The sequence below is a fragment of the Melopsittacus undulatus genome, chromosome 6, assembly GCF_012275295.1.
Source record: "Melopsittacus undulatus isolate bMelUnd1 chromosome 6, bMelUnd1.mat.Z, whole genome shotgun sequence".
Lineage (NCBI taxonomy): Eukaryota > Metazoa > Chordata > Aves > Psittaciformes > Psittaculidae > Melopsittacus > Melopsittacus undulatus.
In genome coordinates this window covers 19,168,045-19,185,422 of record NC_047532.1, presented here as the reverse complement: position 1 = coordinate 19,185,422, position 17,378 = coordinate 19,168,045, and the positions used below count along the sequence as shown (strand labels likewise).

The following is a 17,378-nucleotide window of genomic DNA, read 5'->3' as shown; positions in this document are numbered from 1 at the left end:
TTGAAACAGATCCATAGCGCAGGAATGGGTCTCTTCAATTCTGCAGGCTGAGTAATGTCAGATATATTAAGCCTTTCATACATGGATCTCTCAAGTTGAAGAGAGACATGCTGTAATCTTCTGAAGTGATTGAATACATGAGAAAAAAGGACACAGATTTGAAGATAAAACATGATACTTTGTATGGCACAGGGAAAGGATGAGGCAAAGCTGAGCATTAAGCATCAACCTACATTTGCTGAGAGTGCATTCAGCCACTTTTTATAAATTGAGAACCTGAGCAAACTGTTACAGCAAAACTGAAACCAACACTCCATATGCTGTGAGAAGTGCAAAACTAAACCCAAATATGGCCCAAGTGTTGACAAGTATTTTTAAAATCCTGTTATGAACAATGAAGAGATGAAGGGAAGTGTCTGTGCTGAACCAAGCTTATAAAAACAGTTATAACTGCATTTCAAAACCATCAGAGATGTACTAGGAATCATTCTGCAAGCTACACAGGAACAAGAAAAAGCACAGGCTCTACAGGTGGTCCTGGACAAAACCACTGAAATAACTTATTTCAGATATACACATATAACTGCCTAATAGTAAAATTTATAGATAACTTTTTCTAAATATGAAATAATTTAAGCAAAAGCTAAAAATGATACTTTGACACAAGAAAGCTATAACACATCCCGAGGCTTATCACTTCATAGATTCAGGATCTTTAAAATTTCAAAACGATATTGCTAGATACTTGGTTTGCCATCTTATAAACACATTTGTCTCAGAACATAAACAGAAGCTTCATAACTTTTTGGCTCTAAGAAAAGTCCTTATTACCTCTCTCTATTTCCTTTCAGCAAAATAGCTGCTGTGACAACAAAGGTGGTACTTTCAGTTCTTCCCAACTTAGCCCTTGTGTTCACACACAATCACAGAATCACAGAATCCCGAGGGTTGGAAGGGACCTCAAAAGATCATCTAGTCCAACCCCCCTGCAAGAGCAGGGTAACCTAGAGTACATCACACAGGAACTTGTCCAGGTGGACAATGAATTAGAAAGCCCAGACAACTGATTTATCTTTCTGTACATGTTCAGTTTGTTCGGGTTTTTAACCCCAAATGATTGAGCTGATATTCACATGTGCCAAAGCAGGCACACAGTAACAGAGGCTTTGCATCTTGTTAAGGTTCATCTTAACTCTATTCTCCAAAGTAAAAAGCTTCCACAGTTTTATGTATTTTAAAAAAGGAAGATAGAATTCACTAGATATTTCAAAGCATAATTAGCTCTCAGCATTTTTTCTGTGGTAAGTGCTTTTTACAAGAACAGAAACATAAAGCACTAAGCAAACAGTGAACAGTCCTGACACCTGCTGTGATGCATTTATTCTCTTTTAGTGCTGGTAAACACTATTGCAATGAAATGGAATGATTTCCCACCTTTCGTTTTACAGGCTAGCCTAGTCTTCCTAAAACCTGAGTTATTTCCTTCTACTTTAAACCTTCTTTCTGTTGCCATGACCCCTGTTCTTCAGCTCAGGTCCCACAGCAAACTTCTCACACAGTCCTTAGTCATTAAGGGGGAGTACAACTACTGCTTCATCAGACAAGGTGACCATTAAAGCTTCTCTAGAGGTCAAATCCCTGGGGTCCAGATGAATGGTTTTCTCTTGATCCCAAAGCAAGTATTATGCAAGGCCTGACTTTTAATGACTCCTGCAAAGAAAAAGCTAATGAACCCAAACAACCAAATTAACAGAGGAAATAACACAGATGTGTGCTGGCTGGACTTCTAGTCCTACAACAAAAGCAGAAAACTGGGCAAGCAAATAACAACAGGTACTCTAGCTTTATACTGCATCACCATTCTTGTCATCAAAGCATACCTACCCGGAATGAAATATATTCAGTTCTAATACCCAAGTCCATTCCAGAAGAGGTATAAAGTAACCACAGTTTAGTAGAGGACCCGAGCCTCCTGACATATTTTTGGTAAGGCTGAACTTAATACTTCTGGTACTTGGGGTTTATACCTGCAAAGGCCCAGACAGCCTCTATGCATTACATTTTCTAGCACTGGCACCAGTAGAGCACCACTGAAAGAACTCTTCCTCCTATTCCCAGGGAGGTATATAAAAATGAAGCTGTAGCTCTAATGAATGCTACAAAAAAGATCTGAACTAAGGACAAAAAGAATAAAGCATACAAGTAGAGATTTATTACAGTATTAATCCACAGGTCATGCTATTCATTGGCTGAGAGATCATAAGGATCAATGTAATCTGCAGAACTTTACACATACTTGGAGTTCTTACAAAGTTTAAGCAGCAGGCCCTCTGCAGCATCCTACAGCCAGGAGGAATTTAAAAATGCCAGCTGGTGGCTGCCGGAAGTAATTTGAAAGATATCCTTTGTCATCATAGGGTGCTAATCTATTTTTAAAGTTACTTTGAAGCAAATTCCATCTTTTTACGCTGCTCTGTATCAAGACTTATTCCTCTAAAACAGACATTGAGAACTAACAGGTATATTCTCAGAGCTGCAACAAAACCATCCAAGTTTGCACAGTCGCTCACTTCATTCCCCCAGAAAATCACAGCAGTTGCCAGTTCCACAAGTCAGTAAGGAAAATAACTTGACATATTGCCCAAGACCTCTAATACACACTAGTAAGACACTTTATGTGTGCAAATGAGACCAAACTGCACCAGAATTATACAGACCAAACCTGAGGAGAGACAAAAGACTGAAACATCTCTATGTATCTCCAAAACATTTCCCCACCCCTCCAATTTTTTGTTCCTCCTCTTGATTTTCTTTTCTCAATGCTGCAGTCAAAAACACTGTACAAAGAGCCTAAGGAAGATTTCAGTAAGTGAGGGTAGCTACCGAACAGCACAAGATATGGAATACAAATTGATGCAGAAGCTCTAATCTGTGCAGCTTGGCTTTACACGTTAGGTAATACCGAAACCTTTAATATTACATGAAGTAAAGGGCTTCCCTAACAACTCCATATTTTTTTTCCACAGAAATTGGAAATCCAGCAGTATCCAGCAGATGAGTAACATTTCCTAACTGGATGAAGTTGAGAGTTCCTTAATTTCTTTTCATTTTTTTACTTGGTGCCACCTTTAATACAACTTTCATCTTCTCTTCAGTTGTCTCCAAGCTCAGCTTAATCAAGTGCAGCTATTCTTTTTGGGGGACAATCACCTAAGCCATCTTATCCAGAGGCTAAACCCAAGCTGGTAAACAGGTAATCATTGAGTGGCTTGGGTTGGAAGGGACCTTAAAGCTCATCTATTTCTAACCCGCCTGCACAGGCAGGGACACCTTCCACTAAACAAGGTTGTTCAGTACCTAGCTGGGAACAATTCCTTTGCAGTATGGAATATTTGCAGAATGACTGATAATAGGAACCACAGCCCTAAGGACACAAAGTTCCCAAAGGTTGACAGGCTATTGTGATCACCAAAGCAGAGTTAAATATTTTCAGTGCTACATGAGTAAAACTGAAGTTATTCAAACAATATGAATCACACTGGTAGAACAACAGCAGGGATTAGCAAGTGCTACAGGAGATGGGAGGAGGAGGGAGCAAGGAAGGAATGATGTTCCAAGGCTTTTAAAAACTTTCAGAAGTGTGCAACTGCTATCTAGAAGGCAATGTATGCCCACAGGTTTTGCTGTAGCAGAAAGGTTTAGAAGAGGATGTCTAAGCGACGTCAATCAGGTTTTCTCCATTCTAGGGTCAAAAGCTCTCCATAGAAAGGTGCCTACAAATAGAGGGGAGGGAAAAGAGAAAGAAGGAAAATCAACTAAAACTTGGGTATTTTAATTAAATGACAGGCTCTGCTTGTGCAAGCTGTATGTCAGAAGGACCTTCTCACTTGAAGAACTTCCTTTCACTTCAGCACAACTGTAACAATTCTGATAATTTTAAGCTTTTAATATTTGTTCTTCCAAGTTAAAAAAAAAAATTAAATCCCACTTAAAAAGGAAGGACTTCGAAGGCCTGGAACTCCACTAATTGCATTTATAGTTTCCTTAAATTGTTACTCTTGGGAGGAACAGCAGAGAAAGAAAGTTTTCCATTATCACAGAGGAACTTATTGAAGAAACCTCTCTCCCCTCGAAAGCCACCGGCTTTTCATTAAGATGAGCTTCAGGAGTAGAAGGGAGGGGAAAGCATAAGAAGGGGAGGGGTGGAGGGAAAAGTCTTCCAGACTGCTACATAACAGCATTTTTGTCTCAAAACAATGAATTGTGGTTACTGGTAAAAACAGCAGTGTCCAATTCAGTAAGCTATTATGGTGCAACATGTCCAAATTATCCAATAGTCATTATCTTGCCCAAGATAAAAATTAACATGTCTGGAAGGATTTTCATTGTAAATTTTTTCCTGAGGTTTATGACACAGCTATAAAAAAAATAATAATTGAGCTACAAATATGCAGGAATTCAAGGAATTCTGTGGATTCTTACAAAGGGAAAAAAAAACCCAAAAAACTTAAAGCAGCAGTCAAGATTTTTCTTACAGCACTTTTTGCCTAATGCCTTTGCATTAGATTCTGCTGTCTACACTATACAGTGCCACCATTCATTACTGCATATACCATCACACTATTTTAGACTGCAAGGCACTTCCATTCACCCCTGCATGGGATGCATGCACCTCCTCCCCTGGAGGTGCCAAGAGCACAGAAAGCCTGGCTCACCCCTTAGAGTTCTCTCGCCATTGCTCCAATGCCATATATACAGGACCTTAAAACCAAGGCTTCCCAAATATGCTCTTAGACCCATGAAGCATCTAATACCGCACCACTGGGATGGAATCGGAATAACCGACTAGGTAGAACACACCAAGAAGAATGACTGAAAGACTGCAGGAGAGACATGTCAAGCAGATCCAGCTGCTGGCTAAATCAATACTGTCTACCCCTCCATCAGAGGCCAGGTGTTTCTATTGCACTGCCACTACCCTACTGCCTGCCTGAGAACACTTCAATGCATGTCAGATCCTGCTCTGAGCAAGTAAATCTTCAGCATCAGACTGTAACAGTGAAGCATTTGTGCTCTTATTTTACTATCATCCACTATGAATTAATAGCCATAAAACTTGTTGTAATAATTAGCTATTGTTTGTGAAGCAACTGCAATTTCAAGATATCCCAATCAACACTGAGTAATTCTCCCATCTTCATCTCCTATACACACAGCTGTCAGGGGGTTTCATTTCCTTCAAGAGGAATTATTCAACTGTATGACTCGTTCTGTGCATATATATACACATCTATTTATAACAGGATTTTAGCCTGACCTCTCTCTTAGAAATTCAGATAAACCTGCTTAAGAGAGTTCAACAAATAATATCTGCAAAAAGGTATTACATGGCTTTTATATGCCAGACTGTATGCTACATTATCTGCTTCCGTGTAATAGCAGAGGCCAGCAGAACCTGCAACACAAATCAATTTGTTTGCCTCCCATCTAAAATGGGTATTTGCTCATGCAGCCATTCAGTGGTAAGTGTGCATGGGATAAGATTGTACGCTATTGCTATTAAGCCACAACTGCTCCATGCTAACTGGCTCACAGCTTCATGTCCCCTGGAGTGTATACTGTCTGCTAAGCTCTTGGCAGTACCTTAGATGTGGTCTCTGAATGCTCAGCAGCATTTCATCCTGACACCAGAGCCTGTACTACTGTGCAAGCTTCTCCAAGTCTGAGGATGCTGCTATGTGCCAGGAAATTAAGAAATGAAAGTGAATAGAGAGTTGTCAGATTAGGAAGGTGGCTGGAAAACAAAGAGAGGCTTGAAGGAGAGGCTGGAATTAGGTTAGAGAGGCATGCAAGTACAGCAGGAAGCCCTACAGGCTCTTTTAGTTACAGAAACAAACCACCAGCTATAGATTAGAGCTGAATACTGAGAAAGGAATACCCAGGTCCTGGTTTTACAGAAAATGATCACAGCAAATTTGTGCCCATCAGCTCAAAGTTAGTGAAGCAGCCTAATAACTGCCAAATCATCTGAGTGGCACCTGTTAATGCATCTACTTCACTTTTCTTAAGTGTTTCTGAACTGTGCTTGCAAGGATAGAGGTCCCTGTCTCCTAAACCATTCTGTGACTTTAAGCATGGATACTGACCAGCTTCAAGAAGAGGCAGATGCCACAGCTTCTGGCTTGAGCAGAACTTCAAAAACAATATTGGATTTTCAGAACTGGTAAGACTGTGGACACGGAACAAGGCCGAAGTCCTGGTGCAGTCCATAATGAAACAATTCCATTCTTATTTTCAAAAAACACCAAACCAAAACAAACGGAAACTGCTTATTGCCAAACAGCTTTAAAAACAAAAGCCTCTTGAGAGAGTACAATTAAACCCATGTAAAATGCTGCCAACAGGAAAAAAACCAAGGCCTACATATGATCAACACCTTCCTTAAGCAAAAAAACTGTTCCGCATGATCTGTGTTTAGCCTCCTTTGCATTTAAACATGCAAGAAAAGAAATCCCTAATAGAATCATAGAATCATGGAATAGTTAGGGGTGGAAAGGACCTTAAGCTCATCTAGTTCCAACCCCCCTGCCACGGGCAGGGACACCTCACACTAAATACTTCAGACTCTACCTTCCAATAACAAAGTGCTGTATACTACTAATGCAACCCCTTAACAGGCTTATAAAATCCTCAAGGCCCCTCTAACACCATATGTGGTTGTTGCCCTGTCTGTTAATAGCACAAGCCATCTCATTTAATTGACCAAACATTTGCCACAAGTTCTCAAATTCTTCTGTCACGGAAACATAGACATACAAATAAATATGATTTTCCACTGCACCCTCAGACATAAGCTCTAAGCGATGCTACATTCCTTTTACTTTGGCATATCATCAACTGTACTCTCAAAACACAAGAAGGGACAATTAAGCTCCTTACAGAACAGGTCCAGCACAGGCTAGTGCAAGAGAGGAATCTCCTTGCAGTGACTCAGACATATATTGAGCAATGAGGCTTCTGAATCCAGTTTCATCTCCAGTGAAATCCCAGCAGAAGTTCTCTGGTTGCTAATAGTATCAGGCTAGTATCAGTTATGTTGAGCACTTGAAGCTAGAAGACCAGCTTTTTGGATCACAAACTGAAAAAAGCCACGAGACAGTGGCTGATTTGTTCATTCTCCTGGGCTATATTTGAACTGGTGAGTCACCATATGTCTGTCTTACTAATAACTCCTTCAGCTAGCCATTTCAGCCCCCTTCTCCAACCTCCAGAAGTCTTCAGAACTCAACCATTACTCTACACACACTTCAAGATAAAAAAAATCCCACTACTGTTGCCAGAAAACACAACTTATTCCACCACTTGGAACATACACAGCTCTTAACTTTGAAAAGCTCTGTAAAATCAAAGAACAACTACCATACTGCACAAACTGGTGTGTGGTTTCCTTACAGCAACTTATGATGGCCTTTGGTAGCGCTTTCTTCTACTGAAGGCATTAAATATCCACCTTGGTCCACTGATCACTACATGTACTTTTATAATATGCCATTAAAGCTATTCTCTTTCTCAAAATTTTGCAGCCACCTTCTTCATTCTAAAGCTTTTCCTCTTTGGTCTCAAGATGCTTCAGGAATCTCTTCTGTTACTCTGACTTATATCTATAAAAAGTTATTCTCTGAAGTCTTTATTTTCTTGCCAAGAATTCAAAAATAGCTGAACAAAGCAAGCAGCTACAAAATTAGCTCTCCGTAAGGAAGCATCTGTGCTGGTTTCGTTTTCTTGGCTTTCTGGGTGGAGAGGGACATAAAAAAGTGGCAAGAAACTGGGATGAAGGAGAAAAAGAAAACCCAGCCAAACAAACAAAAAACCAAACACAAAAGCCACACTGAAGAAGATCTGCCAAGACTGCGTACAGTGACGTGTTATGAGGACGTCTCTTCCAGTACATGTTTAGTGAAAAGGCCTGAAACTTCCCTGCTTTAACAGAGGTCCAAAAGAAATAGGCAATAACATTACCAAAGCATGCCTGAATGTCTTCATCAGCTGTCAAATGCCAAATCTTAGAAACATTCCCTCTCCCGAGCACAGAGGCAGGCAGGGAGCCTGGAGAGGGATCAAATAAACTGTCCCTCTCATATCAACGGATCCCTCATATGTGCTGTTCCTTGAAATTTCTAAAGGGTCTTTACTTTTGCTCTTACACTAGAAATATGGCCACTGTGAACTAGTGTGCATCACTCTAATAGTAGCTAGAACTAAAACTGCAGAATTGGCACCCCAGATGGTGAAGAATTTCACCACCCACATATGCACATCTTTGCCTCAGAGTGGCATATGAGAGTTACACAAAGTGATGGCCACACGTATCTGGATAACTGGCATATAACTATCCAGTCTTCTCATTTTATAGTAGTTATTGGCAAGCATGCTGGGAACCTGTTTTAATTGCTAATTAATAACATTCTTTGGGGGTGGGAAAGGGTTAATTTTTTAATAGATCAGTTCCTACAAAATAGAAGTAAAAATAAAACATTAACTTTACCAAACATGAGTTTCTCCTCAATCTGTACCCAAACTAAACCAGCAGGAAAAACATTTTATTGATTTCTGACTCCAAAGAGGCAATGCTATTCCTAACAAGAGCATACTCCTTTCTTTTTTTCCTGAGCAGTTTACAGGGTGATTAAACAAACAACTCAGTAAAACTTGGTGGGAAGATTCACATGAACAGAAACTTTAGTTTCTCATTTGATACCCAGATCTTGGCCAGCATATATAGGCAATGAAATAATCCCTTTCTATGGGATGCAGATTACGCTGTAATCTTGATGTTATTCTAAATAAGAAAGTAGTATGGATTGAATACACCAATACCAATGAAATGTCCCAGATTTACCTGTGAAACATATAAACAAATGGAGTAAAAAGATTTAAATACAATGCAATATCACTGAAACAACGATGTTATGGGGCAGCTCAACAGTAATCCAGATCTCTCATTTAGAATAGTATCAGTGAAATTTTATGTTCCTATGTGATTTCTTTTTCCCTAGTAAGTGCTTCTGAAGAGACAAGACATACAAGGGCTATGAGCAAATGTACAGTTCTGAGGCCTGATTCTGCAGTCTTCCCACTGCATAGCAAGTAGCATGTGTTTAACTCATGAGTCACCATAAAAGAAACTATCACTCAAGGTGAACAGCAGTCGCAAAATCTGGCCTGAGAACTGTTTCATATTCAAAGTATATCATGAAATAGTCTTACCTCAGTAAGTGCGTGCAGCTGTCCTTGATGCACACAGACACCCATAAACCTACAAGAAACAAGAAAAAAAGAAAGTGGTTTGGGCTTTTTTCCCCCCCTCTTTGTTTTTTTCTTTAAAGAAACTGAGCTAATAAGTAGTGCTGCATATGCCATGAAAGAAGGAAAAAGAAAAATCAGCCCCACAGATACTGCATAGCTCAAGACTGATTATTTAAACATCCCAGCACAAAACCAAGTAATTTGTCTGTAGTACAACATAATTTGAATTAGCAGTTCCAAGAGAGGACAGCAGACGTTTCAAACTAAAGAAGGGAAGTTACTAATTTGACAATAAGCAAAGTCCAGCATAGAATGATTTACACAGACAGGAACAATCTCAGAGTTCTGTTTTAAGGAAGTTTAAGCCAAGTTATCCACTGTTAGTCTGCATAAATAGAAAATTACTTCCCTTTGCACTTTGCTGTTTCAGCATAAATATGTTTCTTCCTACCCCCTTCCTAACCACTCAAGAATATGATGGCACAGACAATGCAGTATGCTTCCCCTCCCCAACCCCTTATTTCCAACAAAAAGCCAGTTTCAACAGTATCCAGTATACACACACTCCACAAAAGCTACCTACACCACACAAGTTTCAGACTCCTACTGTTAATGGCAATGACTATTACCCTTGATTCTTCTGGAAAGTGATGGAGAATGCACCCGACATTTGATTTCATTTCAGGCACAACTGAAAGCTCATTTTTACCACCATACAAGCTGAATTTAACAGTGACAAAATGCAAATCAATTTAACAGTAAACATCTGCCATGCGAGAGTTCAGTAAAACTTAAATTATGTGCGCTTCAGAGCACAGTTCAAGTATTGGGCCTTTTTAGATTAACCAGTTTTCAGTTTTATCATTTCAATTTTGGTCTCAAGCAAAACCACACTCATTCCTACAATGTTCACAAATTTCCATGGTGCAAGCGACAGAAATGCATGGTTTCATTAAGTGTGACAGGAGAATCTTGTGGAGAGGAGTCTGAAGGAAAAGGACCTTTTAAATCCTCAAATACTTCTGAATTTAAACCCAAACTGATGCAAGACACATGTAGCACTAGTTCAGCTAAGCCACTTTTGAAGAAATGAATGATCCTCACTGTTCTCTTGTCTAACAGCTGACTGGTAAATTACAAGCAGCCAAAGAACAGTAACATAGGTAAGGCCCTTTGCATAAGCCAAGCTGTGAAAATCTGATTTTATAACCAAAGAAGCAGGACTTGTACTTGAGCGTCTGTTGCCTATTCTCACCTCCAGTAATATTCCCCAAATTAAATACACAAGTACTAATTGGAGAGACAGTGAAAACACAGTTCCTCTTGTTTAATGAAGAGCAATAGGGCATGACCAGGTATCCAGGGAAAAGGGAAGAAAGATTTTTTTAGATATAACATCTACTCAAAACATTGCTGTGTCTGAGTTGCACTTCATCCAGCATTCGCATATGAACAATTCTGCAAACAAGTTGACAAAGACTAAGAAATCCAGACTCCTCCAGAGCAGGAATCTGTTCCTAATGAATTCTGAAAGTCTGCAGAGCGATCACACATGGTCTTAATAGCTTTATTCACAAGTAAGCCTGGGGGGAAAAAAAAGGTTGGGTTTTTTTTTTCCTTTAGATACGAGTTGCACTTAGCTTTCAAAAGTATTATTGTCCTCTTTTATGAGACATGCTAAAGCACAAAGTTAACCGAATACTGCAGTATTTTCATTAAGTGAAAACTGAGGCTAAGTAATTAAAAGTAATGCTTTCATCTCTATATCAACTCTTCCTTTGTAACAGTGTATCACATCACTTTCAAATCAGAAAATCACTGTATTTGACTTAATTCTAAAATACAAATCCATTTATGAATGTAAATTGAATTTTGCCAAAATGTTGATGTCTTGTGTTTACCAAGCCGGAAAACCATCACTGTCACTCAAAGATCGGTAGAACTTAACTTTTTCTGTCAACCTGTTTTGGTCAAGGGACGTCTCAATGGAAACATATTCATTACCTATGCTTCAGCCAGAAAAGACACACTGGCTCAGGTTACCAAGAGTAAGGGTTCAAAAATTCTTAAAGGTTTAGGGTTTCTACAGGGAAGCAGACATATATTTCTAACTTGAAATCAGAAATTAAAAACAAAGTTCAATATCATGACCTCATGGAAAAAATGCTGGACATAAAGATACATTTAGAAACCCTACATATTTAGAAGTTATTACCCAGGAAAGGAGAAACCAGATACACTGATAAAAGCAGAATTAATGAATTTACAAGCAACATATTGAAACAATTTAAACTTTGTGTCAAGAATCTCAGTTTTCAGACTCTGGAAAATAGATTGCTAAAATAGACCTCTAGTGATCCAAATTCCTGGAAAACCTCACTGCTGTATCAAGCAATACTAAGCCACTGGTTAAGCCAAGGACTGCTACAAAACATTGTTGGAAAGCATTTTCACTAAATGATAATACACACAGCTGCTACCAGGAAATACAATTTAACGTAAGACTTCAATTTCTGAGATTGCCCCAGATGAGATTCCAAGTTCTGTGAATAGGAAGCTGGCCTGCTGGTCCAGTACAGCTGAGATGATTCCTGTTGGCTAGACACACTGACTCCAGAGCCAAAATGTGCTTGTAGGTGAACTTCAGCAGAATGCCTTGTCAGCCAAAGGTTACACTTCCTATAAGCATTTCTAGTTGGAAGAAGCTTCAGTGAGCCAGTCATCAACAAAACAGGAGACCACTTGCAGATTTAAGGAAGTTTATTTTCAAGACAGTGCATCTGGCCTTATCAGGAAAGCTGAAGCACTTCCAAAAAATCATAACTAGTGGTTTGAAAAATTTCCCCAGAAGCTGCAAATATCAAGGATGCTATTTGAGTCCACCTTTCTAAATACAGTGCAGCACTTTTCCACCACAAAATACTTTCTAAGTAATGTCAGCAGTGTTCATATGTTAGAAGTCTCTTTCCATAAATCAGGTTATTCTTCAGTCTGGAATGCCTGCCCTCTTAGACAAGAGCTAGAGAAGGTACTCTGGATATTTCTTAGTGCATTACAGCAGTTACCCAAACTGCTTTCAGTTCAGTCAGACTGCAAGGGAGAAAATTCTAGACAGGAAAGGGGAGACTTAAGAACTGTAGCCTCAATCTGCAACCTTTGCCTCCTTGATAAATCAAGCAAAGATAATATCCAGATTATACAGCCACTGTGGACACCTAGACACTGAACACATGCTTCCCATTAAAAGAACTTCACTGGGAGACGTTCCTGTTGTGTGGCTAAACCTGAGGCAGCTACAGTCAAACATAATAAATTGTGGTCCTCTGAAATCTACTGCTTGTATGAGAAAATTCAGCAATTTGATTACAAGATCAAGCATAAAAAACAAACCAAACACACCAATGCAAAAGTCTCTCAAATAAGCTCAGTAACACAAAGAGAAGGTCAAAAGGCACTGCACTGACAGAGATGGAAGAGGGTAAGAATAGTAATGCTGCACTAAGACTCTCAATGTTTTAGGCACCATGCTAGATTAAAAATGGATTTTAAGTTTTCTACTGTTTTGATGCTAGACATAGAGGCAAGCATTTAATCTGTCCTTTCTGTAACACAAACACGACACATACAGCCTCTCTTCTGCTGTCTTGTGCACAGCATTTCTAAAATACTCCTTTTTCATGAAACCCACTACACCGAGAATTAGAAGCCATTTTCCTTTTTGTTAAATCACTGTTTAGTAGAGGACAAAGAATGTTAAAAACACCATCCTTCCAGCTACTGTAACAAAGCCCATCAGAAGCAGTTTCACAAAAGAAAGGATTCAAAAGGAGAAAACCGCACTGAAAAAAACCCCACCAACCTAGTACTGTGTTCCTAGGGTGCCAAATTTGTCTGAAAGGAGATGAAATCCAATTCTCCTTGAAAGAAATCCATGCAATACTGCTTATTTGTGTGTGCGCACACAAGAAGGTGGATTTAATCATGACTCAATCTGCCTGCACGCTCACTGCCAACACACAGCGATACCTCCAAGCGCTCCCACGAGAGCACTTAAGACATGAGCTAAGGGTTTCTGTGTACAGAATGTTTTAAATGAAGTCCCCAAGGTACAGATCAAATGAAGAAATACTTTTTCATGCAAACAGTAGTGATATTAAAGACTGAAATTCTATCTCAAAATTGAAGATACACTGATTTAAGAGACGGCAGAAGAGATGAAGAATCTGTGAAAATGAGAAAAACACACCTGTAAGACATTACCCAAATGAAAAGGCACCAGGTCTCTCAGACTGCAGCCCTAAGGCTCCCAGCCTAGGACACAAGGACAGAGATTTATCGAGTCCTTTCCAGCCGCATTTTGTTACTTCGATTTGGGTAAAATCCAATGACTACAGCAGCATATCAACATTCGGGGAAGCAGCAAAGCAGTAAATGTTACAAGCATACATTAGACCTTTCATAACCCTGGTACTAGATCTAACGCAAGCCTTGAACAGCACTGCACTTAAATGGGACTTAACCTAATAAGGAAGTGAAGAAATGCTTCAAACCTGTTTTCCCTAACCCCAGCAATTACAGTCTTGCCCTGTACCAACCAACCTGTACTAAAGCAGCTACAGTAAACATCTCATGGTACAAACCAGAACTCCACCTTGCTTTTCTATTCCTGCCCTCACCATCTTTTTTGAGGGAAGATGTGATAAAGCCAGCACTCCCACACTTGGAGCAAGGAGAAGTATAGATCAGAGGCAGAAAAGCCTTTTGGTTCTCCATGTTTAGCTTATATGCCAGAGTGACATGGAGACAAGTGATGAAGTTGATGGTAGAAACGGAGCGTAACAGTCCAGGAACACCACTAGTCTGCTTTTAGAATCACAGAATGGTTTGGGCTGGAAAAGACCTTAAGATCATCCAGTTCCAACCCCCCTGCCATGGGCAGGGACACCTCACACTAAACCATGTCACCCAAGGCTCTGTCCAACCTGTCCTTGAACACCTCTAGGGATGGAGCATTCACAACTTCCCTGGGCAAACCATTCCAGTGCCTCACCACCCTAACAGTAAATAATTTCTTCCTTATATCCAAACTAATTATATCCAATTTTGCCCTGTTCATTCCTGAAACGGCCCTAAGCTGGTCTCTGGGGAAAAAAAAGCAAAACAAAACAAAAAAAACCCAGCTCTTTCATAGTTTCTTACGATCACCAGACAGAGACTGAACAAAAAGTTATTACATTACAGTTAACATCTACTCTGCCTCTGGAATCACACCTACTAATTGAAATAGGAACCAGAGGAAGACAAGCAAAAAAAAAACTCTAAATCCCCTTACTATTTACCATCATGTCATTGCAGCTGCAAGAGCTGGAATCTTCTATTCCAACGTCTACTTAACAGACTGACAAAGAGCTTTCATTTTTGCTAAAATAATTCCCCTAATAAAGGGCAGTTTCTCATTTTCTTGATAGATATATGCATATATTTGACCACTAGAATCCTTACGATGTATGGGGATGGAATACTTACTGGGGACTTGGCAAGTGAAAACTAAACACTTCACTTACATCAGTCTTCTGATCAAGACAGATCTACATAGCTGCCAAGAGTAAAACTTGAGCACAGAAACACTGAAATGAGTAGAGATATTTAAAGTCAGATTTTCACTCCATGCCCAGAAACACACGTCATTTTAAAGTCTAAATAACCAGATTGATACTTCAAGCATCAGAAGCAGACAAACTGAAACACCTTGACATAACTCTGTCTCCTAACAGTACAAAAGTATCATAAAAAACACAGACCTGCCTCTAAGTAATCTCTACTGAGCTAAAGAATGGAAGAAAGTCAGCATCTAGTGACAAACTCACATTCCAGAATGGTGATTGCAGGCTGGATAAAAACCTCAAATGACATCTGTATTTGAATGTGAAAACGCGCTGATATGGATAGCAGAGAAACAAAAGCAGTTTCAAACAGTCAGCAAAATTTCTTTTTCAGTCAGTGCCATTAATGGCAAAAATGTGAGAATCTTTGCAATAACATCCTGAAGCTAACCACAGGCACACTGGAACTGATAGCTTGCAAAAAGTTGATATGTATTTTGGAGTACTGGCAAAGTGATGGGTGTTTTAATCATTCAAAGGATAATTATAATCTTTGGCCACCAAATACACTATTAGGAAGAGGAATCTCTTCTCTCTTCCATATCACTTAGTTCATATAAACTAAGGCAGACTTCTAGGACAAAAACATTGATTCAACGCAAATTTTAGGTACCAAAGCATCAGGATGTTCAAAAACATAAGTACACACCCAGGTTAAGGAAGATTTTAGTATACTAAAAGAATTCAGCATCATTGCTGAATCTGACATCTACTTTCTAAAACATTAACTGACTGAACTGCAAGTGTTGAAATAGGTTAAGAGCAGATTTTGGGTACCATAAAGCCAGTTATCTATGAAGTTTTGTAATTATTACAAGCCATTTTGTATCAGAGCACCTGCTACAATTAACCACTATACAACATGATCTCAACATTTCACCCTAAGAACCCAGTAGTATCCTATCTGCCAGACAACAGATCAACACTAACGAAAGGAACTTGTTTACAGACTAAGTTAACAGTAGCTAGTCTTAGAACTTCAAGAAGATGAAGAAGCACAGATACATATATATTATATAAAATCAGAGTAGACTTTCAAGGCACATGGAGGAGATTCAGTGATCAATAAATAAACTTGATACTAGTGACAAAACAGCTTGGTAATATAGAGGAAGAACTTCAAAGGACAGAAATAATGTGAAGAAGATAACGTTTAACAGCCAACTGAGGTAGCTCATAGGCCCTGGAAAGGAGAACTTACACGCTAAAACTTCTTGGAAGAGGATCATTCCCTATAAATTCTAATACAGGCTTAAAATTTCCAAAAATAATCCCAGAAAATGTTTCAGCAGGAACATGCTATTGTAGAACATTTTCCTTTCAGCAATACTACTGCAGCTGCTCTTATTTGACATCATGATTTTTTTACCTCTCACCACTATACTATAAAAGCTAATTATATCAAATGCTATTTTTAATGTCTTTCTAAAGTAGGAAGTAAGTCCTAAACTAACTCTTACAACAGTAATAGAAGCATCTATGATTTACTGGTTTCTGAAACAGAAATACATGTTTGTATGCATGTTTGTGTGTGTATATAATATACAGAAATATACATGTACACATACATACAGATATATATATACACACACATAGATGTATATATACACATATACAAACGGGTGTCTATATACACACACATATAACATGTATATACCTGCATATACACCTGTATATTAAATGTTACCAGCCTGTGTGCAGCATTTAAAAAGGGTAGATCTTCTTCCAGATATAAAGGGACTAGAAACACTACAGCCGTGTGATTTTAAACAGGAAATAAAATGACAACTAACACACAAAATCACCAAGCTACCTGCTACAGAAGAAAAATAGTAGTTTTTACTGTGTATTATCATTTAATAAAAGAATAAAACTAAATAGGGTTTTCTCATTTTCTGTAGCAATGCCCTTGCTCCCTGCAGCAGCAAGGGTACTTACCTAATACATAAGAAAAAGGCAGTAGTTTTTTTACCAGAGAACCAACTCTCTTTGAAGAGGCTTCAAATCAAACAACTCATAAAGCAAGTTTATTCCTCAAAACAAATTATGCAAAGATAAACCATTTCTATTTAAGTCATTTATTTCCACCTCCCATATGAAGACAGGCTGGAGAAAGTTGGGGCTGTTCAGCCTGGAGAAGAGAAGGCTGCGTGGAAACCTCATAGCAGCTTTCCAGTATCTGAAGGGGGCCTACAGGGATGCTGGAGAGGGACTATTCATTAGGGACTGTAGTGATAGGACAAGGGGTAACGTGTTGAAACTTAAACAGCAGAGGTTTAGATTGGATATAAGGAAGAAGTTCTTTACTGTTAGGGTGGTGAGGCACTGGAATGGGTTACCCAGGGAGGTTGTGAATGCTCCATCCCTGGCGGTGTTCAAGGCCAGGCTGGATGAAGCCTTGGGTGACAT

General features: G+C 39.1%; 1 protein-coding gene across 2 annotated transcripts in view; it reads right to left on the bottom strand.

The window, feature by feature from the left end:
• TESK2 (testis associated actin remodelling kinase 2) overlaps positions 1-17,378 on the bottom strand; it is an 83,835-nt gene that overhangs the window by 36,345 nt on the left and 30,112 nt on the right. For both annotated transcript variants that reach the window (XM_034064096.1, XM_031050819.2), the window contains one exon: positions 9,268-9,316. In XM_034064096.1, the coding sequence (XP_033919987.1) occupies positions 9,268-9,316 (49 nt within the window). The remainder of the gene's footprint in view (positions 1-9,267; positions 9,317-17,378) is intronic.